At 36.9% G+C, this 24247-nt stretch overlaps 1 protein-coding gene and 1 long non-coding RNA gene across 3 annotated transcripts; both read left to right on the top strand.

Annotated features, from left to right (window-relative positions):
* Positions 1–6963: 6963 nt before the first annotated feature.
* Positions 6964–18300, top strand: LOC104608833 (pleiotropic drug resistance protein 1-like). Of its 2 annotated transcripts, none has more exons than XM_088891709.1 (20): positions 6964–7489; positions 7587–7675; positions 7785–7872; positions 12922–13081; positions 13168–13244; positions 13332–13385; positions 13544–13936; positions 14025–14306; positions 14408–14724; positions 14808–14968; positions 15073–15176; positions 15251–15383; positions 15470–15547; positions 15673–15770; positions 15978–16310; positions 16420–16710; positions 16820–17265; positions 17367–17538; positions 17655–17802; positions 17993–18300. In XM_088891709.1, the coding sequence occupies exons 1-20, from the start codon at positions 6983–6985 to the stop codon at positions 18103–18105; spliced, it is 4044 nt and encodes a 1347-aa protein (XP_088747835.1). In that variant the 5' UTR covers positions 6964–6982; the 3' UTR covers positions 18106–18300. The 2 variants fall into 2 exon arrangements, with proteins under 2 accessions (XP_088747835.1, XP_010273227.2); XM_010274925.2 differs by having other exon boundaries at positions 17655–17909.
* Positions 18301–22254: 3954 nt separating this feature from the next.
* LOC104608834 (uncharacterized) lies at positions 22255–24032 on the top strand. Its single transcript, XR_737159.3, has 2 exons — positions 22255–23162; positions 23268–24032. It is a non-coding gene; the product is annotated as an uncharacterized LOC104608834 (long non-coding RNA).
* The last annotated feature ends 215 nt before the right edge of the window (positions 24033–24247 follow it).

Below are 24247 nucleotides of genomic sequence, written 5' to 3'. Positions count from 1 at the left end.
CGATGTTTTAAGAACCAATCTGGAACTAGAACCTCTTTGGCCACAGGTTTCTGGGTTAGCAGTTTGACTGTGCAGTCCGACAGATGGCCTGTCACAATTTAAAAAAATATATAATTGAAACAAAAAGCAATCAAAAACCTTTCACTGGGTTGATGGTTCAACTGCTCAAGTCAGCAGGTCGCTGACCAAGTCAGTATTTTTTTGACATAAGACTGGGTTTGGGGTGAAATGGAACAGGTTGTCTGGACGGTTTTCGGGTTGAACAGTCCACCCAGATCAATAATAATTTGAAAACCATGCTTTGACTTTTAGGCTGTGTTTGATTGCATTACAATCTTATTTGCACTAATACAAATTTATCGGAGTGCAAATGAAAAGAATGCAAATTCTGGTATAATTTTATTTTGGGTTTTACATGATTCTGTTTCAGGTCTTATTTTATTTCATTTGTATTGCAATCAAATAAAATAAGGTAAGTTTTGAAAAAATAAAAAATAAATCAGAACTTGCACACAAATCATTTGTACTATTTTAAATTTGCATCAGTGAAAATTTATTTAAACTACAACTAAACACAGCGTTAGTAACTCACTTTTACCACTTAAACCTTTATGAAGAAATTTGGATTTAGTCCTCACACTGTCCTCACAGACCTTACAACCTTATCATGCATTGGAATATCTCCATATAAAAATACAAGTACAAAGATGCTCCGAATGCATGGCTACAAGGGCTATGAGGATGGTGTGAGGATAAATGTCCTATTCCTGTTTTTGTTTGGGAGCCAAATTTATGCACCAATGTCCTTTTTTGTTTGGGACTCCAGATGAAGATTTATATAGACATAAAGATTTATAAATTTTTATCAATTCCTTAAATTTTATTAACTATTTATGATAAATTTGTTTCAATTTTTACGAAATTTTATTAATTGCTATTACTTTTAAGTGAACTTTAAATTAATGAAATGATTTTAAAATAAAATTATTTTTATTAATATTTTTAAAAATCATTATTAGATTAATTTGATTATCTTGATAATGGTGTCTATCACCTTTAATGATGACATGATAATAATGTCAACTAAAAAGTATTAAAAATATATCTATCTATACTATCTATAAAAGTACAAATATGTGTGGTTGGCTTCTAGAATTTTCATTAGACTAAAATACCCCATTTCTAAGGTTTGAATTAGAGAATTAGCAATGGTAAATATGTAATTTTGTTTTCTCATTTAATTCTTATGAGAAAATGACTCTTCTTTCTCATTTAATTCTTATTACAAAAAAAAAACACAAAACTCCATTCTTTTTGTTCATAATTGTAAAACAAGTCAATGACAAAAATGTTATTTTAACATTCTCATTTAGTGCTTGTTAGGGAAAATACACAAAAATCCCTCTTTTTGTTCAATAGTTGGAAAACAAACCATGGTAATTGTTGAAACCTCCCTTGAAGTTTTTAACCTGCCCAAACCTCCACTAAAAGTTTGGTAATTGCAATCACTTCCCATAAACTTCTTGACACAATTGCAAGTAGACCCCCTTTGTAAAACCCTCTAACAACAAATATGAAAAATAGAGTTTAAAGTTGCAATTTTACCTTTGTGCAATTGATATGAAGGGAAAATTTGGAAATTACATCAATTCCGAAAAAGAGATTAGAAGGGATTGGGGTAGTTATTGATATGAAGAAAAAAATTGGAAAATTAACATTTTAGTCAATAGTAAGTATATGGGTATTTTGGACATTTTTGTGCTTTTTGTTAGAAGATTCTAATAGAGGGTCTACTTGCAATTGTGTCAAAAAGTTCTTGGGAGGTGACTGCATTTACCAAACTTTAAGGGGGTTTAGCAATATGATCAAAAATTTTACAAGAGGTTTTAACAATTTTCTCTTTAATTTATTTAAATTAAAGAAAAAACTTGAAAGTACATCTTCTGTTCTCAATAGCCAATGTTGGGCCACATTAACCACCACAAAGAGATTTTCTAATTGCAAATGGATGAGTAATTTATTCTTTAAACTATTTTCTTGTTTCATTGGTTTAGTTCTTGATCATAAGGTGGGTTCATTTATAATTTCTGTTTCCTCAAAGCCCACATTATTGGATGGCAAGATATAAGAGTTAGTTCTTGCAAAGGTAACAAGAATTCTTGCAAAGTTGAAGGAGCTGAAGCTAATTTCTGTTACCTTAAAGCTAATTTATGTTACTTTTAGCGGTTGAAGGAGCTGAAGTTGGATTTATGATTTATCATATAGAAGCTAATTCTTGCAAAGGTAACGAGAATTCAAATAAAATTCTGATGAAGGTAATTGATAAAAATTATTAATTTTGTTAATGAACCATAATAAATAAGAATAATAAAAATTTTATTAATGATAAATAAAAAATAAGAATAATAAGAATTTTATTAATTCTTATTACCTTTGCAAGAATTTTATTTGGACATATCTTTATATTAATGAACCATAATAAATGTGATAAATAAGAATAATTTTTATAGATGTAGAAATATAAACATTTGTAAAAAAACTAGAAATATATTATATATTATCATCATCACAAAATTAGTTACGTGATTTGCACATACACAAATACTAGTACTACTTTAAAAAGCACAAATGGCCTAAAGAATATTTTTGGATTTTTTTTGGGGACAAAATTTACCCCTCTACATTTTAAATTTACTAATAAAAAGTAAGGGAAAATAGGGTAACCAGTTATTGATATTAAATGAGTTGAAAAGAAGTAATTTTATTATATTCAATGCATTCAATTCCCTCTCAATGGATCCAATATTTAATTTATTAACTTGCATTCATCTTCAATGAATCTTATATTTAAGTCATTTTTGTTTTTTCTTATCATTAAGTTTTATTAATTAAATCCATACTTAATAAATTAATAATTCTAAATTTCCAATAACATAAAAGCTTATACTTTTAAAATCTACCTAGTAAAAATAGAATTGTCATCTAGGAGGTGATAAGAAATTAAACAATTTTGGATCCAATGGGTTAATCCATGTTGCCATGATTAAATAATAAAATTCAAAGATAGATAAAATAAAAAATTGGGAACATTTTTAACATACATATTAAATAATAATAAATATGATAAATAAGAAATGGTTTTATTAATGAAGGAAATTGAATGTAAAATTTAAAACCAATTGGAAATAAAAATATTTTCCTATTCTCTCTCATTAAATCCTATACTTAAGATATATTTTTCTCATCATTAAATTCTTGTAATTAAATCCATAATACTAATTTTATTAGTATAAAAATAAATAATTTGAAAACAAAACCATTTTCTTCCCTCTCGGTGGTAGGAAAACAATTTTATCATTTGGGGTCAAATGGATTAATAAATAATTCCATAATTAAATAATAAAAATTTTAAAATAAATAAGTATAAAGTGTAAGAAGTATTTTTATTAATGATGAAAATAGAATGCCAAATTTAAAATCTACCTAGAAATGAAATGATGTCATAGTCAAATAAGAAAATTTTTAAAAATAGAAAATACAAAGAATCATAAAAATAAAAAAAAAAGATAGAGAAAACTTTGGGCACGTATCTAATGTTATATATTTATAAAAAATAAAATATTGGGTACATCTCTAATATTATGCATTCATTATATTAAACAAAAATAACTATTATACATAAGAATTTTTTTTTTCAATGATGAAAATGTTATACAAAATTTAATGTTCACCTAGAAATCAAACTATTTTTCTTTTTGAGTGGTGGGTTAATGGTTTAGGTCAAATGATATCGTAGACAAACAAAAATTAAGTGTGATAAGTAAAATGCTATTTATATAATATAATTGAAATATATAATTTAAAGGGAAAATTATAGTCAAAGTCGATTATACATTTAAAAATAGGTTGTAGGTTGGTCCAGAAACAAATAAAACTCTGACAACTGGCTCTACATTTTAAATTATAAAAACCCCCCACCATGTCATTAGAGGCTTATGTGGTTGTTGATAACATGGGACTCTTAATCCATGTTGGATACAAAAACAAAAGCCTATACCGAAAATAGGTTTTCAATTTCTCTCTCACTCCCTTTGTCTCTCGATCTTCCTCCTTTCTCTCACACTTTCGCAATCATCTCTCGATCTCCCACTCTCTCAACTTTGGTAGGTAGTCAAATCAAAACCTCGGTTTCCCTTCCATTCTCTCTCTCTCTCTCTCTCTCCCTCTCTCTTCTTCTTCTTCTTCTTCTTCTTCTTCTTCTTCTTCTTCTTCCTTACTCTCCCTCTCAGTTAATATCTCCTTCTCCTTCAATCTCTATCACTCTCCTGCTACTTCTCTCATTCTTTTTTTTTATATTTTTCTTACAAACTTTTATAATATTAAATAGACCGTATAAAAAAACTAAAGGGAGAAACTACTTATACAATCAAGTTATAAATTTCTATCAAGTTGGTGTAAATTTCATAGTTAAGAGTTTCTTGTGAACTTTTATCAAATTGGTGTAATGATTTTTGAACTATACCAAGTTGGTCTCATGTTCTTTTATATGGTCTGATTAATATCATATAAGTGTGTAATAAATAAATAAAAAAAAAGAACAAGAGGAGTGTGAGAGAAACTAAGGGAGAACGATAGGTAGAGAGAGAATGAGAGAAATTGATAGAACATAAATACAAAAACCGAAAACCATTTGTATTTATTTTCAAATCATACAATCGTTGAGCAGAGAGAGAGAGAGAGAGAGAGAACTAAAAACCATTTTCTTATTTTCCAATATGGATTAAGAGTTCCATGTTGGCAATTTCAGTATAAGCTTTTTGTTGTGTCCGATATGGATTAAGAGTCCCATGTTGGCAATAGCCACATAAGCCTCCAATGACATGGCAATGGTTTTATAATTTGAAATGTAGAGTTAATTGTTAGAGTTTTGTCGTTTTTTAGACTAACCAGTAACCTAATTTTAAATGTATAGCCAGTTCGGACTATAATTTTCCCTAATTGAAAATGAATCCGAAAGCAAAGCTATTTTCTTATCTAGATGGTGGGTCAATGGTCCAACTTTTCTAAGAAACCCATGATGTCATAATTGAATAATAAATATTAAAAAAAAAAGATAGAACACCAAAAATGAAAATGTACTGAATTTTGTCAAAACATTTTATAATATTTCTAATGTTATATATTCATCATATTAAATAAAAATAATTGTTAAAATAAAAGTTATTTTTATTTATGATATAAATGAAACACAATTATTATTATTTGTTATTATTATTATTATTTGGTACAAACATTTATGTCCATTTTTAATCATTTTGTTACATTTATTAATTTTCAATTTCTATCTTAACTATGATATATCTAAAATTCAAGTAATTAATATGAAGAAATTTTTTTCATACAACACATGTACTTAATTAATAATATAAAAAAATGTATTTAAAGTGAAAAGCCATGTGATATGAACATGATACCACACAAATGAATACACTTGTTCTGTGCACATGGAACTAGCCATGGCCAATAATGTTCCATATATACGGGCCACACGAGCCCAGATTAGCTGGAGATTGGCTGGACTGCCTATCATGACGGGGATGCACTGTGGGACGTTCTAGGGCGCAGATCTGAACTGTTCATGTACATAGGGCCACACCCACGTGTACTTACACATGGACCAAAAATATCGCCTGATGCCAGCCATAAACTACATATGTCCCACTACAATTCAAACTCTCACTTCACATTTATGACTAGCCTGAGGTATCATTATTGGTCCCACAGCCCGTTAAACCGCCATCAAAATTCAGCCAATCCGTTCCCCATTTAAGCGATTATAATTTAACGATGGATATGACACTCACTATATCTGAATGGTGAAACAGTTTTCATCAATGTTTTAATGTCGATCTCTAACCCGTTTTTGTGTTCAGGCTGTGGGTTATCGGTTTCATGATTTTTAAAATCAAATCGGTCAAGGGTCTGGTTACCGGTTCGAATGGTTTGACTGTTCAATTTGAATGGTCAATCTGTTCTGACAAAATAATAAAAAAATCAAAAAATGGTCAAAACCGTTTAAACAGTTAATTGACCGGTTCAGCAGTTTGATGACCAAAATCAACGGCTTTAGGGAAAAATAGAACTGCTTAGGTGACCGATTTTTGGTTTTTCCAATCTGACCGTCTGGTCTAATCCGGTTTTGAAAACCATGATCAGTTCAACTTTCCAGTTTCATTTCATTTTTAACTGGTTCATGACACATCAACGCATTGTTCTTAAAGGGTTCGGTCTCCAGTTTCGATTTTTAAAATATTAATTAAAATATATAAAAAAGGGGTTTTTTAAAAAAATAATAGGTTAAGATACCTTTGGATGAATAAATCTCAAAAAATTACCTAAAATTACAAAAAACAATCTCGATTAATATCTTATATTTAACAGCTGTGAATACTAAATTATCCTATTTAAATTCCGGAAATGAAGTGGCACTAGGACCAAAGTACTGGATATTAATCCAGAATTTACCCTAAAAAAATCACCCCTACCAAACGTACAAAGGCAAAGCCTCTAAAGTTTGCTCAGACATTTATGTACAACCCGTTACCCGTGACCCAGTGACCATGTCGAACGGGACATCGGTTCAACTGCCCAGATAGGATAATTTTTTTTTTTTTGGTAAATCAACCAAATTCTGGGTTGGAGAAAAACCGGGACCAAAGAGATGACAGTAATGACGGTTCGAACGGATCGACCTTCCGAAACAACGACAGTTGAAAACTTCGGTTTTCATCCAGCGAATCAATGTACCCGAAGGCCAATGATGATGAGTTGTTGAGACGAGACTAATGATGCTCAATTGCTGATGATGCTCAAACTCACCTACTTTGTGCGTATAGCTCGAAATAAGCAGAAATGATTTTTAAGTACAGAGTATAATATTTTCATTCAGCCCTCTCACAAGACTGCCATTGAGGTTATATAAATGATCATGTCCGGATCAATGAGAATACCCGAAGGCATCGAGGAGCAGGGAGCAGCAAGCCGACGGACGGTGAGCCAACCGGGAGAAATCCAAAGGATGTTTCAACGTGGAGAAAGAATTTTCACGGCATCAGAAAGCAGTCAGAGAAGCAATGACGATGAAGAGGAGCCAAAATGGGCTGCACCGGAGAAGTTACCCACTTACGACAGGCTCAAAGTCCCACTTCTGAAGCAGGAGAAGTGCAAGAGCGGGCACCATATCTCTGACCAGGTTGATGTTCGGCGAATTGATCTTGAGGCTCGACGGAACCTCGTTGACAGGCTTGTGAACATCGTTGATCATGATAATGAGTTGTTTGTGCAAAAGCTGCGTGAAAGGATTGACAGAGCGGGGATTACATTGCCAGAAGTTGAAGTACGCTATGAACATCTCAACGTCGGAGCAGAGGTGTATGTGGGTCGAAGAGCAATGCCAACTTTGGTGAATGCCTCGTTGAATATGATCGAGGTGAGCTTAGGAATACATAATGACTGATATTAATGGTGACTTCACTACGCAGATATATGGGTTGGGTTTGAATATTGGTATTATTTTGGTTTGGCAGAGTATTCTGAGCTCCTTTATCATGTACAAAAGCAAGAAAAGTTCCATTGGGATTCTCAAAGACGTGACTGGTATCATCAAACCTGGAAGGTAATAAACGAACTGTCTAAAGTAAACAACATTTGTTTCCGTTTTGTTCTGTTCTTTTGTAATTTCGCCTCCGAATAATTAAACCAATTTGGTTTAATTCATTTCACAGGATGACACTGCTTCTTGGTCCTCCGGGTTCGGGAAAGACTACCCTATTGTTAGCTCTAGCTGGAAAGCTAGATAATAAGGATCTCAAGGTAAATTTGAAAGAATGCTTTTGGAAACATGTTTTTCGCACTACGAGAAAGGTCTTTCACTAGGGCTGTCATTTGGACTGATTTGGTACAATCCTGTTCAATCAATATATATTGCTTCATTTACAAATGGATCATATCAAATTCAGTCCAAATCCATGCAAATTAAGTTTAATTTAGTCCAAATAAAATGCAAATAGATAAAATTGGGTCCAATTCAATCTAAATTGAATCAAATACCAAAATAATATAGAAAAATGCAAATGGACCGGATTGGGTCAAATCCAATCCAAAGTGAATGAATAAAAGCACTTTTGTAAAAATGCTTTCATAAATGTATTTTTGTAAAAGTACTTTTATAAAAGTATTTTGGTAAAAATGTTTTTATAAAACTATTCTCGTAAAAAACACTTTTAAACGTGCTTTCATAAAAGTACTTTCGTAAAAGTACTTTTATAAAAGCAAAAAAATGCTTTTATAAAAGTGCTTTTATAAACGTGCTTTCATAAAAGTACTTTTATAAAATTGCTTTCGTAAAAGTGCTTTTATTAAAGTGCTTTTATAAAAGTACTTTTGTGAAAGTGGTTTCGTAAAAGTACTTTTCATATAATTACTTTTGCAAATTGGACAATGATTTGACATCATGACTGGTTTCAAATTGGACAAGGATTTAACCTCATGATCGAATTATTGGGAATTTGGTTTAGGTCCAATTCAGACTTATAAGAATATGAACCAATTTATTTTGGAGTGGCCCAATCAAATAATTATAATGGACTGTCCAAATCCAATTTGATAAGGCTTGGATTGGATTGGATCCAAAACCAGTCCATTGACACCACTATTTAATACATCATATCAGACCCAAAACAATCATAAAATAAAGGGTAAATTACAAATAGGTACCCTATACTTCGGGGGTAGTGACAGATAGGTACCTAAACTTACAATTGCAACACTTGAGTACCCTGAACTCTTAACAATAGACACTTGGGTCCATCCACTAGTATTTTGTTAGTTAAACATTACATAATGTCAAAAATACCCTTCTCGTGTATTTTTGAGATCGTTTTACGGAATAAAATCTTCACCTAAGAATGCCATCATTGGAAAATTTGAATATGTTATTTGCCACCCATGTGAGAAAATCATCATGGGGAGATGTTCAACTACCTAAAAATGATCTCATAAATACACAAGAAGGGTATTTTTGGTATTATATAATGTTTAATTAATGGATGGACCCAAGTGTCTATTTTTGAGAGATCAGGATACTCAAGTGTTGCAATTAAAAGTTCATGAAACCTATCTATCACTACCCCCAAAGTTCAAAGTACTTATCTGTAATTTACCCTAAAATAAATAAAGGGAAAATTCCCTATTAGTACCCTATGCTTTGGGCCTAGTTCGACTTTGGTCCCCGAACTTTAAAATGTGACAATTCAATACCTAAACTTTCAAAACGTGCCAATTTAATACCTTCATTTAACCAACCATTAAGTGGCATTTGAAAATACACAAATACCCTTTAAGTGTCATCTAATTTTTTGTATCAACCATCTAAACGTTGACAAAAAATGAATAGTCACAAATCCTTGCGCCTTCTATTCAAGAAAGTTGGGGTCACTGGAATGCTCATTAAGAGTCTGAGACATGACCCCAACTCTCTTGAATAGAAGAGACAAGGATTGGGGATTGTTCATTTTTTGTCAACACTTAGATGATTGGTAAAGAAAAATTAGATGACACATGAAGGGCATTTGTGTCTTTTCAAATGCCTCTTAACGGGTGATTAACAATAGGTATTGGATTGGCACATTTTGTCAGGTGTGATTTATTTTAGGAAAAATTCTCAGTTAGTACCCTGTACTTTGGGCCTACCTTTATACATTTAATCACTAAGGTGTTCACAGCCAAGCTTTCTATTGTTGGACAGTGTGCCACAATTTTCATCAAGTCCCCCATCAACCTAGCAAGATAGTGTAAGTGGTGCACCAGTGTTCATGCACCTCTAATGGATTCTCTGATGGAAAGATGAATATGCAACTGATTTGGATGCCTCCAAGGTATCTTATAGAGCAATGAAGAAAGCTGGTTTACATCTGATTTGATGCTTAATCAATCAATGGTTGAACATACTTACTAGTATAAGGTTACTTTCTAGCAACTAGTTTGCTAATTTCTAACAATGGTTAGGGAAGATGGCGAGGGCAATTGATAGAATATCCCAGACTTATTTTGTTTTATTTGGTCTCCAAAAATCCCTAGAATAACCCCAATTGATTTGGGATAACTCATGCGCCAAGTTTACTAACCAAACTCTCCTACTAATTATCTAGGATAAGTTCTAGTGTAACTAAAACTTTGATTCCCAACAAACCAACTCTAAGAATCCTTTTCCAGATCGAAGAGTAATTTAGGGAGAGTAAACTTGTACGGCGTGGGATCCATAGGAATGCACCTAGGATCAATTATGGCAGTACCCAACTCGAGTTCAGCTTCTTTCAGGGCAACGCCCGTTTGAGCAGCCTTTGTAGTTTTGCATTAGAAATATCTCCCTATTTATGTGTTTTGTTTTATGGAGAGATATTCCCAATACAAGGTTGTAAGAAGCTGTTCGGACAGTATGAGCACTGACTTGCCCTGACCAAAGCCGATCTCACCCAACTCCAAGCACATGTGCAAGTAATAGTGGGACCCACATGGGCTGAATTCTTTGACCCTTACTATATGGGCCTATAATTAAGACCATAAATGTCTAACTTTATGCTTGGACTTTGCCACCCTTAAAGCCTAAACCCATTGGTCCTATGTGAATTATTCTGATCAAATTTTTGGGCCTAATAAAACATTTGTTTCACATTCCTTCTTCCATTAAAACTGAACACTAAGAATAGGAGAAGGACCTCTTTCCACTTGTACAATATCAATGTTATGTTTCCTACCTGATGAATCCCGAGAAATCACCAATCCCAAACCAATTTGATATCTTATGGCAGTAGATTTAGGTATCCATAAGAAAGAATATATACAAAGAGTTTTCTCTTTTAATTAATAGAATAGAAGATTTTTTCACAATAATCACCTATCACAACCCATTACTAACTTCTCTAACATAAGTAACTTTGATTTTAAAAGAACGTTACTAGTTGGCATATCAAAAGTAGAGATATCAAAAAATTGACATACTACCACTTTCAAGTAGTGGTGGCAATTGGGCGGGTTGGGTTGGGTTTGGTTTGGGTTGAGTTTCAACCCAACCCATTTAACCCGCCAACCCGTTAATGACCTAGTTATATAAAATTAAATGAGTTGGATTCAATCCAAACCCACTTTAATCCAATCCAACCCGCCTAAACCCATTAATCTTATATTTATGTACTTAAAACAAAAAACTAACTCCTTTTTAACAAATAAGTTAGTCATAGCTTTGTGGTAATAGTAGTTGCTATTTACACAAATGTTGAAGGTTCAAATCACGTTATATTCATGTTATTTTTATACAAGCAAAAAAGCCATTTAATTGTGTTTGGGTTTCGGATTTGACAAACCACATAGGTTCTAACTGGTCAGACCAACTTAAACTATCTAATTGGATTGTCTTCGAGGTAATCACATCAAGTTCAAGAGTAGTTGAACCGTTAGATCTGGATTAGTTCGGTTGGGCTAGACCTTGCCCAAACCGGTTAAGTCCGGTTGGACAAAACCTGATCGGACCGGTACAGTTCAGTTTGGTAGTTCTAGACCCTGATCGAGCCGGTTCAATCCGGTCAGACCAGACTGGACTAGTTCAGTAAATGGTGGATTGATTTTGGTCGACTAATATCAGGTTTGTGCATGGGTTTGGGGCTGAACCTATTGGCCCAAAGCGGGTCAAAAGAAGTAAATCCGACTGTGCCAGATTCGGGTCAGGTTGAACAGATGTGAACCAAATTGGATGATCCAAACTGGACAAAGCAAGTAGGGTGGTTTAGGGTTTGGACCCCACCCGGTTCGACCCATTCCAGATTTAGGTCGGCCCAGATCAGCTTGTACAGGGTCGAGCCGGCCTGTGTGAATAATGGTTGGACCAGACGACCCAAACCGGGCAAAGCAAGCGATATCGAGCCATCCTGTCCGAGGTCTATTTTGGATTTAGGTCGGCCCGAATTGGTGTATGTTGGATTGGGTCAGACCACGTTGAACTGGTCCGGACTTTGGGTCAAATTGATTTGGATTTATGTTGGGTGAAGTGTGTTGATTCAAGACAAAACTAAATTTAGTCAATAATTAATAGAAATTTAATGCATTAATTATAAATTATTTAATTCAAATGAATAAATTAAAAAAAAGGCTATGAAATTAATACTAATGTTTGTAATGGTTAACCCAATGGTTATCCACAACCCAAACCATTTAAATGGGCGGGTTGGGTGATGGGTTGATCATACAACCCGCCAAGTAAATGGGCGGGTTAGATACTAGGTGGGTTGGGTGGGCTCAGCGGGTTGGGTGACAAAATTGCCACCCCTACTTTCAAGTCAAAGGACTGCAAGCAACAATCCAAAACAATTGTCTAATCACAAAGTCTAGGAATATAATAGAAGTGGTCCGGTTCAGAATTTCATAAATGCCCACACACTAAAACTTTGGGTCTTACCCTGGCAATTGAGACAAGTTGCTCTTGCACACAACATAATACGAGTATGCCAACTTTAATTGGGTAAACTACCCCAAGTTGCTCTTGCACACAACATAATACGAGTATGCCAACTTTAATTGGGTAAACTACCCAAGAAATTGACCCACTGGTTGGGAACATTTAAATCATATACAAATTATGAGAGTCTCAGGTAAGTTATCATAATCTTAGAATGTCAATCAGGGTAAAAAACAAAAACACATACATAAACTGATTATATTGAATAATAAATCTAGTATACTACAACATTGGACTCTAAGGGCATACACTGTCCAACATACATTTTTTTATGTGTATAAATACACTAGTAGATAGAATCAAGCATTGTTAGACATATTTTGATGGTTTTTTTTTCCTTATTTGGTTGTAAGGTATCTGGAAGTGTTACATACAACGGACACACCATGAAAGAGTTTCTCCCTCAGAGGACATCCGCCTACATTAGTCAACATGATATGCACAATGGAGAAATGACTGTAAGGGAAACCTTGGACTTCTCTGTCAGATGTCAAGGAGCTGGATATAGAAAAGGTACCATCTCTCTCTAAACCTCCTGGTTTCAACTTCAAACAGCTATAAGAATTATTGGGTTTCACTCTTTTAACAAATCAATGCAGATGTCCTAATGGAACTTGAAAGAAGAGAGAAAACACAATCAATTAAACCAGACCCATATATAGATCTCTTTATGAAGGTAAATAAAATGACAACAACAGAAGAGCAAAGAAACGAGTTAATTCTCAACAAATGACTTAATCAAAGCCTTTTTCGTCTCTCTCAGGCAGCAGCTATTGAAGGCCAGAAATCCAGCATTATGACAGATTATATCATAAAGGTGAGGAATGAAAGATGATTAATTAAATATGAATTTGTGGACATAGTCATTTTGTTTATTCACGTATTGTTATGAGGACTCTATCACCATGAATTTGTTACAACATAGACCGCAGTTATGAGATAGTCAACTGATGCAAAACAACCATGAATATACAGTTGCTTGGACTGGATATCTGTGCTGATATAATCGTAGGAGATGAAATGAGGAGAGGGATTTCAGGAGGGCAGAAGAAACGTCTGACCACAGGAGAGATTATTGTGGGTCCCTCCACTACTCTCTTCATGGATGATATCTCCACAGGGCTGGATAGCTCAACAGCTTATCAGGTTGTCAAGTGTCTGCAGAATATAATCCATGCCTTTCATTATACCATGGTCGTCTCCCTTCTCCAACCCACACCAGAAACATATAATCTCTTTGATGATGTCATACTAATCTGTGAAGGCAAGATAGTCTACCATGGACCCCGACACTCCATTATTGAATTTTTCGAGAAGATGGGCTTTAGGTGTCCAGAGAGGAAAGGCATAGCAGATTTTCTCCAAGAGGTTTGTTTCCCTCTTCATATATAGAAATCCAAGAGTGATTGTTTTGATGTTCTCTTGATTGCTGATTAGGGAATATAATGGAAACCAGGTAACATCAAGGAAGGATCAAGAGCAGTATTGGTATAAGAAGGAACAACCATATTGTTACATTTCAGTCGAGGAATTCTCTCAAGCTTTTCGGTCTTTTCATGTAGGAAAAGAACTGTTTGCGGAAGTTTCTGTTCCCTATGACAGGTCCAAAGGCCATCCAGCTGCCCTTGTAAGAAAAGATTACGGGCTTCCAAGGAAAGAGCTCTTTAAAGCATGCTTGAATCGAGAAATTCTTCTAATGAAGAGGAGTGCGTTCATCTACATTTTCAGAGCCATTCAAGTAAGAGGAAATATGTCTTCCTTCCAAGTATTTTCTTTACACTTCAAATTGAAGAAATTTGTCAAACTAATCAATGCTTTGTTTCCTTCTTTGTGCCATAGATTGCAGTAGTTGCCACTTTAACAATGACAGTCTTCCTACGGACAAATATGGACCACAGATCTCTAGAAGATGGATCAAAGTACATAAGCCTCCTTTTCTTTGGATTGATAAACAACATGTTTAATGGGGTTGCCGAAGCACAGCTAACAGTCATGAAATTGCCAGTATTCTACAAGCAGAGGGATGCCAAGTTCTTTCCATCATGGATTTACTCGCTTTCGACATTTATCACAAGAATTCCAGTGTCACTGATTGAATCTTCCATCTGGGTAATCCTTACCTACTACACAGTTGACCTGGCACCGAACCCTGGAAGGTGTTCTCTCATTAACATAAAATTCAAGATTATCATCTTGTTTCAGACTCTTTTGACTCATACTATCACTATTTACTTGTCAGATTTTTTGGCCAATTGCTTTTAATGTTCAACCTTCAGCAGATGTCACTTTCCATGTTCCGTTTCATTGCGGCATTGGGACGGAATCGGATTGTGGTTAACATAATTGGAGGTTTTTTTCTACTGACAATATTTGTTCTAGGTGGATTTATAGTCTCTCGAGGTACATAAACCATTTCTTTCTGCATTCTAAATAAAAGAAAAGAACTTCACATTACAATTACTATGGTGTACCAAGAGAACTTCTTTCCTGAATGAAATTCACAGATGACATACATAAATGGTGGCTCTGGGGGTACTGGGTATCTCCTTTAATGTATGCTCAGAATGCAGTTGCCGTAAATGAATTCCTAGCAAGTAGATGGGGCGAGGTATATCCTGGCTTTCAGTGGAACAAATAAGCAGGTTAAGATGAATAGACAATAAAATCAACACTACTTTGCAGGTAGGAGAGACTCTTCTGAAGCTGAGGGGACTATTTCCGGAAGAAAAGTGGTACTGGATAGGAAATGGGGCCCTTTTGGCATACAACATTTTCTTCCATATCCTCTATACTCTTGCATTGGCATACCTAAACCGTGAGAAGAAAATCAATCTTAATTGGACTGATTTCATAATTTGGTTAATTTTCTTTGAAACTTATTTTCTCTTATTGTCTTTTCAGCTCTTGGTATGGCTCAAATAACAATAACTGATACCGGTGAAACAATAAATGGGAAAAACAGCCATATACAAGCTTCTGGTAGGCTATTATCTGTATTGTAGTAAAAATAACTAACCACTATACAAAGAATATTTGTTTTAGAATATGTGGTAGAAGGTTATATTCTAAATTTGAGTATATAATGTGTCATTGGCATTTTTCAGGAAAACAGAGTAAGACTGAGAAGAAAGGCATGGTTTTGCCATTTAAACCTCTTTCCATGGAATTTGACAATGTGAATTACTTCGTTGACATGCCCAGAGTAAGTTTGCATGTGTTGAACCAATAGTTCATTATCTAATAGATCATTCATTAATTCTAGATTTAATAAGGACCTACTAATCTCTTTTCTATCTAATGGAACACCATTAGATCAAATCAAAAAGAGATATTGATTCATGTAACAAGAAAAAGATTTCTTAATTAGCAATATATTTCTCAATTCGTCCCATTTATTCTGTTGGTGCAGGAAATGAAACATCATGGGACACCAGGGGACCGTCTCCAGCTACTACGTGGAGTAAGTGGGTCCTTTAGACCAGGTGTGTTGACATGTTTGATGGGAGTGACTGGTGCTGGGAAAACCACCCTAATGGATGTACTCACTGGACGGAAAACTTCTGGATATTTTGAGGGCACAATCACCATCTCTGGCTACCCAAAGAAGCAAGAAACTTTTGCCCGAATCAGTGGTTACTGTGAACAAAATGACGTTCACTCTCCCAACCTTACTGTTTATGAATCTCTTCTTTTCTCGGCTTGGCTTCGACTACCTGCTGAAGTGGATATGCAAACAAGAGAGGTGAACTCCATTGAACCACTATCAAATTTTTATAGTAGACCAGCCAGACCTAGACAACTTCTATGAACCATTTATTCAATGAAACAAAAGCTTCAAATTTGTTATGCAGATTTTTGTGAGGGAGGTGATGGAACTGGTTGAATTAAACAATCTTAAGGATGCCCTGGTTGGCATTCCAGGTGTTACTGGACTCTCAATGGAACAAAGAAAGCGTCTTACCATAGCTGTTGAACTTGTAGCCAACCCCTCCATTATTTTCATGGATGAACCTACTACTGGTCTTGATGCTCGAGCTGCAGCAATTGTGATGCGAACTGTCCGCAACACAGTAGACACAGGAAGAACCGTAGTTTGCACTATTCACCAACCAAGTATCCACATCTTTGAGTCATTTGATGAGGTTTGATTTGCAAATGAATCATTCAACAAAACACCCAAGTTCAAAATTTTACACCAACTTTCAACTACTATGCCTCCTTATTTGTTGGTGAATTTGTTTTCTGCAACAGCTATTACTTATAAAACAGGGAGGACAAGTAATATATGCAGGTCCACTTGGAAAACAGTCACAGGAGCTCATCAACTACTTTGAAGAAATTGACGGAGTCCCAAAGATACCTCCTGGATATAACCCAGCAACATGGATGCTGGAAGTAACTTCAATACCTTCTGAAAATCATCTTGGAGTAGATTTTGCAGAAATTTACCTTAACTCAACTCTCTATGAAAAAACCAAATCAATTATAGAAGAACTTAAAAAACCAGTCCCTGGATCCAATGATCTACACTTCAAAACCAGATTCTCACAATCTTTGTGGGTTCAGGCAAAGGCCTGTCTCTGGAAGCAACATTGGTCATACTGGAGGAATCCGCAATACAACGCTGTCCGCTTTTTCTTCACTCTCATAGGTGCTATACTCCTTGGAAGCTTGTTTTGGAACATGGGAAGCAAAATGTAAGCATCTGCCTCCACCAAAAACTTGAAATGAAAATCCCCAATTAACTACTAACTCATTTTTCTCCCCCATATTGGTTTCTTATGACTGGATGTGCCAGTGAAAAGCAACAAGATGTTTTCAATGCCTTGGGATGCATGTACACTGCAGTTGTTTTCCTAGGATTCATAAATGCAGCATCCGTGCAGCCAGTGGTAGACATTGAGAGGAGTGTTTTCTACAGAGAAAGAGCAGCAGGCATGTATTCTGGTCTTTCATATGCCTATGCCCAGGTAACCTGAATCTGCATAACTTATTTCTCTAGCATTTGATGACCAAGTAATCTCATATATACTACAATAGATCAAAAGTGATTATTTAAGTTTGGTACAAATTGTGAATCATACAGCTAATGATGGAGCTTCCTTATAACTTCGTCCAAGCCATCATATATTGTGTAATCATCTTCTCCGCTTTAGGCTTCCAGTGGACAGCAGCTAAATTTTTGTGGTTCTTCTTCTTCACGTTCTTCACTTTCCTGTACTACACATACTATGGTATGATGACCGTCGCCTTGACTCCCAACACCACAATTGCAGCCATTGTGTCTACAGCATTTTATGGATCTTGGATGATGTTTGCTGGTTTCATGATTCCCAGAGCTGTGAGCAGTAAATTTGTAGTTCTTACCTCTTCTTTTGATGTGTTTCTATTTAAGTTATTTAACCACTCACTTGCTATTTGCAGAGCATCCCTGTCTGGTGGAGATGGTATTACTGGGCAAACCCTGTTGCGTGGACGCTATATGGTACAGTGGTTTCCCAATTTGGAGATATCACAACAACCATATTAACATATGAAGGAATTCAAATCCCTTTAAAGGATTTTCTAGGCACTTATTTTGGTTTTCACCTTGACATGCTGCCAACTGTTGCCTGTGTAACTGTCGGCTTTTCTCTTCTCTTTGCCTTTGTATTTGCCCACTCTGTATGCATTCTTAACTTCCAAACCAGATGAAGATTTATATAAACATAGTTTGAACTGTTGACTTCCAAGCTAGATTAGAAAATGGATTCAATAACTTATAACATTATCCTTGTCACTAATTCATAGCATTGTTTTCAATTCTTAATGGGTAATTAATTGAGTTTATTGCAAAAATAAATAAATAAATAAATAAAAACATGTTCTTGATCCATGTTTTTGTTTTGAGAAGCAAAAGCAAATTGATTCTGCTTAAAAAAAAAAGACAATTCATGTTCATGAAACTATCAAAATGGATGGTTTCTAAAACAAAACAATATTTGAAATACAGAGTTTTGGTGGGAGCTCTTTTAAGGATCTCTTCCAGGAAAGTATTAGATTAGTGAACCTGAAGGTATCTCTCTGAAGGTTTTCATTGCAATTGGCATTATAGAAGTGGTAATCAATCAACTGGCATAAAAAAAATGGTAACCAATCAGGTGGTTTTCATCAAAATTCACAGGGTCACAGGGGTTTTGATTGGTCAAAACCTTTCCAGCATCATAGATTCTCCCAATTATTAGACTGTGTTTGGTAAGAATGCAAAAAGTGAATGCACTGACGTAAATGCAAATTTGTTCAAATAAAACGATTCAAACATTCTTCTCCTTCTCGGGCCTTCTTAGTCTTCTGTGTTTCAGAGTCTTCTCTAACCCTCGTTTCTCCCTTCTTCCCCTCTTCCCGTCTTATCCCCTCTCTATTTTCAGTCTTCTGATCTTCATCATCTTTTGTTGGTATTGGTCTTCTTCACGCATGAATCATGCAAAAGGTTCAACAACCAGAAACACGGGACGTGATAATCTGGATTCACAGATTGAAAACATGCTCTCTGACCAGCCGCCTCGTGCTGCAACAAGGCAAGGTGACACTTTGCCATGAGCCTGAATGTGAAAGATAGATACCTTGTCATCAAGATTCTTACCAATCGAGAAACCAGGCTTGTTGCTCTTCAAGAGACCCTGTCTCGAAGTTGGAAGTCATCGGATAGAAACTCGGTGGCAGGGTTTTGTGATGATTCTTACGGAGTGAAGTTTCCCTCGAAACATGCAAGAGATGGTGCGTTTACCAAAGGACCCTAGACTGTTTGCGATCATTACGTGATTATGGATAACTATTGATGAGGAATAATTTTGCCCGTCAAATGATGTGGCGGCACATGGAGTGAGAAAACTATATAGTGACACCTCAGCGATTTCGGTGACCTCAGCGATCCTAGTCACCTCGTCGACCTTGGGTCACCCAGCTAGACCGAGCGAGAAGTAAGTCAATTGTCTCCGATTTCCTCAGGATCATAGCACCACGTCTACAGAGTTCATCTTATCCCTGTCTGATTCGGATGGACCTGGATAAGCCTTATCAGCTTATGCGGAGTCCATTTTCGAATGCGAAACCAACTCTGGACCAGACGGGCTGAGAATCTCAGACACGCATCGTGAGGCCTACAGTAGCCTGCCTATATAAAGGCCTTGCCTCTGGCCTTACAAGGTATGCACGACTCAGCTCTTAATACTCTTTCAACATAGATTTCAGCTCTCTCATAAACCTCCAATTTGCTAACTCAAGCATCGGAGTGCCCACACCAAGTAAAGCACCCTAGACACTCTGACATTCTTTTCTTGCAGCTCGACTAGGTGACCTAGCTTGCCCGACGTCCGAGATGTCCTCCAGTAGGGAGCACCAGATCGCGCACCATCATTTAGTGCCGTCTATGGTAATGCTATAAAAGCCAAGTTCTCACCTTACTTTAATACTATTAGCTCATTGGCATCATCAAGCAACCAACCTGCTAACAACAACAACCAAGTCATAGGGGGGTAGGACCAACTTGGAGTACACCCCGAGATCCCCTCAATGACCATTGGGCAGTTTACTGTACCACTGACCTTATCAAGCATTCCAGTCATGCAGAATCCTATCACACAATCTGCCCAACATGAGCGTGCCTCTCCCTCCAGTTGAGCCCTCAGTGGTTCCTGTTGGGATCGACCCGCGCATGTTCAATGAATTGGTACAGTTATTCCGTGGGATAGACTTGTAGATGAGAATGTGGGAGGGTCGCTTCGTGGCAATGGCCAAACAGTAACAACAATAACATCAGCAGCAACAACAACAACAACAACATATGAATCATAACCAAAATCAGGACCAGGTTCTGGATCCTTCTTGTCGCATTGACAACCGGAACCAAGTCCTAGTCGAAGAGCTCAATCGAGCAACCACATGAGTAGGGACTAAAGCAAACAGCTCAATCAAGGTGTCGAGGAGAAGGCGCCATCAACGTGTGCACCACAACATAGGGAGAAGCCACCTCGCTCCCACCAACAATAACAAGGAGACAAGAAGGAAAGAAGAGGGCAGCCAGGTCTCTGTCTTGCCAGACCCACACCTCCTCGCTAGCACTAGAGATCCTTATGGCCCCACAGCCTAAGGACTTTAAAGCCCCAAGCCTTGAGTCCTACTATGGGACCACCGACCCAGTTGACCACCTAAATAGCTTCCAGGCCCTGATGCAACTACATGGGAAGAATGACGCAAGCCTTTGCATGGCCTTCCCGACCACTTTCCAGGCACAACTTGGATGTGGTACCCAAGGCTGGCCATGGGCTCCATTAAGAACTAGAATATGTTTGCCAACTTATTCACAAACGTTTCACCATCAGAAGAGATTTCCAAAGTCGGGAACTTGCCTCCTAAATGTGGTCCAACAACCTAATGAGACGCTCCAGGACTACATCAAGTGGTTTAACCTAAAGAGCCTACAGATCCCGAAACTCAACCTAGCTGTTCAACTCACTGCATCAGTCAATGACATCTGACACCCTGACTTGCCTTGAGAAGTCAAGTTGAACCCTCTGTCTTCCATGGAGGAGTTCCTCCACCAGGCCAACAAGTTTATTAAGGCTGAAGAGGCGCTCGGATCCTTATTAGAGCTAAGCGGGAAGAGGAAAAGAGCAAAGGAAGAGGTGGGGAGCAGTGAGCAGAAGTGGAAGAGTAAGTCGTCCAAGAGAAGCATGTCTCCCCGTAACAAACACAACAAGTCAACCAGAAGAAGAAGCAGGTCTTCATACAGGAGCAACAGGTCGTTAGGCCGACGTTTGAGGACCCCTCCCGTCCAAAACAGAAGCTACACCGCCTTCAACATGAAGAGAGGGGAAATCCTGGTGCAGATCAAGATAGTCGAGTACGTCAGGTGGCCACCCAGGACAAGAGGAGATCCCACCAACAAAAATCCCAACAAGAACTACCACTTCCACCTCGACATTGGTCATGACATCAGAGAACTATTGCAACCTCAAGGACAAGATCGAAGAGGTGATCCGTCGAGGCTATTTGAAATAGTTCATCAAGAGAGATGACTGGAGTCGACCTGCCGACCAGCCAAGTGAAGTGCCAAAGTCGAGTACCCAAGTTGGGTTGCCAACGTAGTGTTCGTTAAGAAAGCCAACGACAAATGGCGCATGTGCATCGACTACACCTACCTCAACAAAGCTTGCCCAAAGGACAACGTCAGTACCCAATTTTTGCTCAGTCCTCTATCTGAACCCCCAACTCACCTTCAAACACTAATTAAACCATTTTGAACCCCACCTCATACCCTAAATTCCCAAAAGTACCCCTTCTTCCAAAAGATACCAAAATCCCCTTACCCCAAATTCCCAAAGTACCACACCTTCCAAAATGACAAAAATACCCTTGACCAGGACCAGGATACCCGAATTACCCCTTGGACCAATTCCCAAATTACCCCTAACCCAATTCACAAAATACCCCTCCCTCCAAAATACCCTTGACCAGGTTACCCGAATTACCCCTTAGACCAATTCCCAAATTACCCATGACCTAATTCCCAAAATACCCCTCCCTCTGAAATTACCAAAATATCCCTCCCTCCAAGATTACCAAAATACTCCTCCCTCCAAAATCACCAACATACCCCTTCTTTCAAAATCACTAAAATACCCTTCATTTTCCCCCTCTCCAAATGCCCAAAAATATCCTTAACCAAATGACCAAAATACCCTTGACCAAATTACCAAAATTATCCTTGCACCAAATTCCCAAAATACCCCTAACCAAATGTCCAAAATACCCTTGACCAGATTACCAGAATTACCCTCAAACTAAATTCCCAAAATACCCCCTAATCTAATTCCCAAATTACCCCAAGTTTCCAAAAAATGCCCTCTAAACCCAAATTACCCAAATCACCTGAATTGCCCAAACACCTCTAAGCCGTCATTCATTTACCCACTTCAAATCCTAACTCACCCACTAGAACTCCTCATTCATTTTGAGAAATTTCGAAAAACTCGTCCTTCACATTATAAAAGGGATCGATCCTAAGAGGAAAAGGGGTGGATGGGGTGAAACTTGAGAAGGGGGTTTGGTCGCCTTAAGTTTTTGAAGGAAGAGAGAGAGTTCGAGTGGGCTAAAGCAAGCTATCTGGGAGAGAAAAAGCAAGGCGTCTGAGAGAGAAAACGAGAGAATGCTAGTCGGATGAGGGAGGTTTAAAGAGGGAGTCTCGAAGCTCGACTGAGTGAGGGAGATTGAACGGGACTGAGATGAGAAGAGAGGCACCTTTCGAGAGAGAAGAGAAAAGGTTTTTTGGGAAGAAAGAGTAGCGAACAAGGGTTAGGGAAGCTCTACTCATCAGTCCTTTCTCTAGGTTTTCGTCAACTCCTGAAAAAAATTCCTCTAACCAAACGCTTCAGTGGAAGAGTAGATTCTTATCTTCTTCATTTCTTTACTCTGGTTACATCTCATCGCCGATGGCTCCATCCGCGTAGCCATCCAGTTCGAACCCAAGCTGGCATTCCGCCGCTAAAAAGAGATCGCCAGGAGGCCGAGCTTCTCAAAGTCTCTTGCAGCATTTTTTTGTTTCAGACTACAAGAGGTAAATCTTCTACCTCATCCTTATTTAATTATTTATTTTTTTAGAGTCTTTTCTACTGGTTGAATAATAAAGTCTATTAATCTAACTTTGGTTTCATTATCTCAGTTCCTTGCTATTGACTTAATCAGCTCGCTGCAGCTTTTCTTTTTTGGGTAAGAATCATGTATTATCTGGCATTTGAAGAAGGAGGTTGTCTCGCTCTCTCCACACCTCAGACTTACCAATTCAGTCCGAAGGTGGGGATTTTTGCTCAGGTCCCTACGTCCAAAAGGAGTTGGTTTGAAGGAGGGAGGGGAATGCTATTTCAATAACACCCTTCCAATTTGCTAGAAAATATGGAATCCCAATCCACCAACTTGGTGTATTTCTTTGTTTTACAAGCAAAATCAAATAAAAAAATTAATTACAAAGAGGGGATTTCAGCATTCACCCAGGGGTGCCTAAACCCTTCTCTCTCTCCCTCTCAAGATACCCAGATGAGCCTTGCTTCAGCCGAGTGGTATAGAGTCACTATTAATTCAGAGATGTTTTACCAAAGGTAAATCCGTGAGCCCCATCACTCCCCGTTAGTTATTTCTGATGGGTGGCAACTACATCTATTTGTCCATGAAGTGAACTGCCAGAGGGATATTTTTCCAATGTTCATAAACAGTTTCCTGCTCCATAGGATTGATTATCTAGTAGACACTACCTCAAGGAATGAGTTATTGGGTTTCATGGACGCATACTCCGGCTATAACCAGATTCGGATGCACCCAATTGACCAGGAAAAGACTGCATTTATAACTGAAGTAGGCTTGTACTATTACAAAGTAATGCCCTTTGGTTTGAAAAATGCTGAAGCAACTTTCTAGTGACTTGTAAACAAAATTTTCTCAAAATTAATTGAAAATAAAATAGAGGTATATGTTGATGACATAGTAGTAAAGATTCGGTTTTCTAATTCTTTAATTTCCGACTTGAATTCCGTTTTTGAATTTCTGAGAAAATATAATGTGAAGTTCAACCCTAATAAGTGTAGGGCAAAGGCTGTCCAACGTTCTTTGGGCCTATTGAACTACAATTAAAACGGTAACCAGAGAGAC

The sequence above is a fragment of the Nelumbo nucifera genome, chromosome 7, assembly GCF_055504915.1.
Source record: "Nelumbo nucifera cultivar China Antique chromosome 7, China Antique-T2T, whole genome shotgun sequence".
NCBI lineage: Eukaryota > Viridiplantae > Streptophyta > Magnoliopsida > Proteales > Nelumbonaceae > Nelumbo > Nelumbo nucifera.
This window is presented reverse-complemented; position numbering and strand designations above follow the sequence as displayed.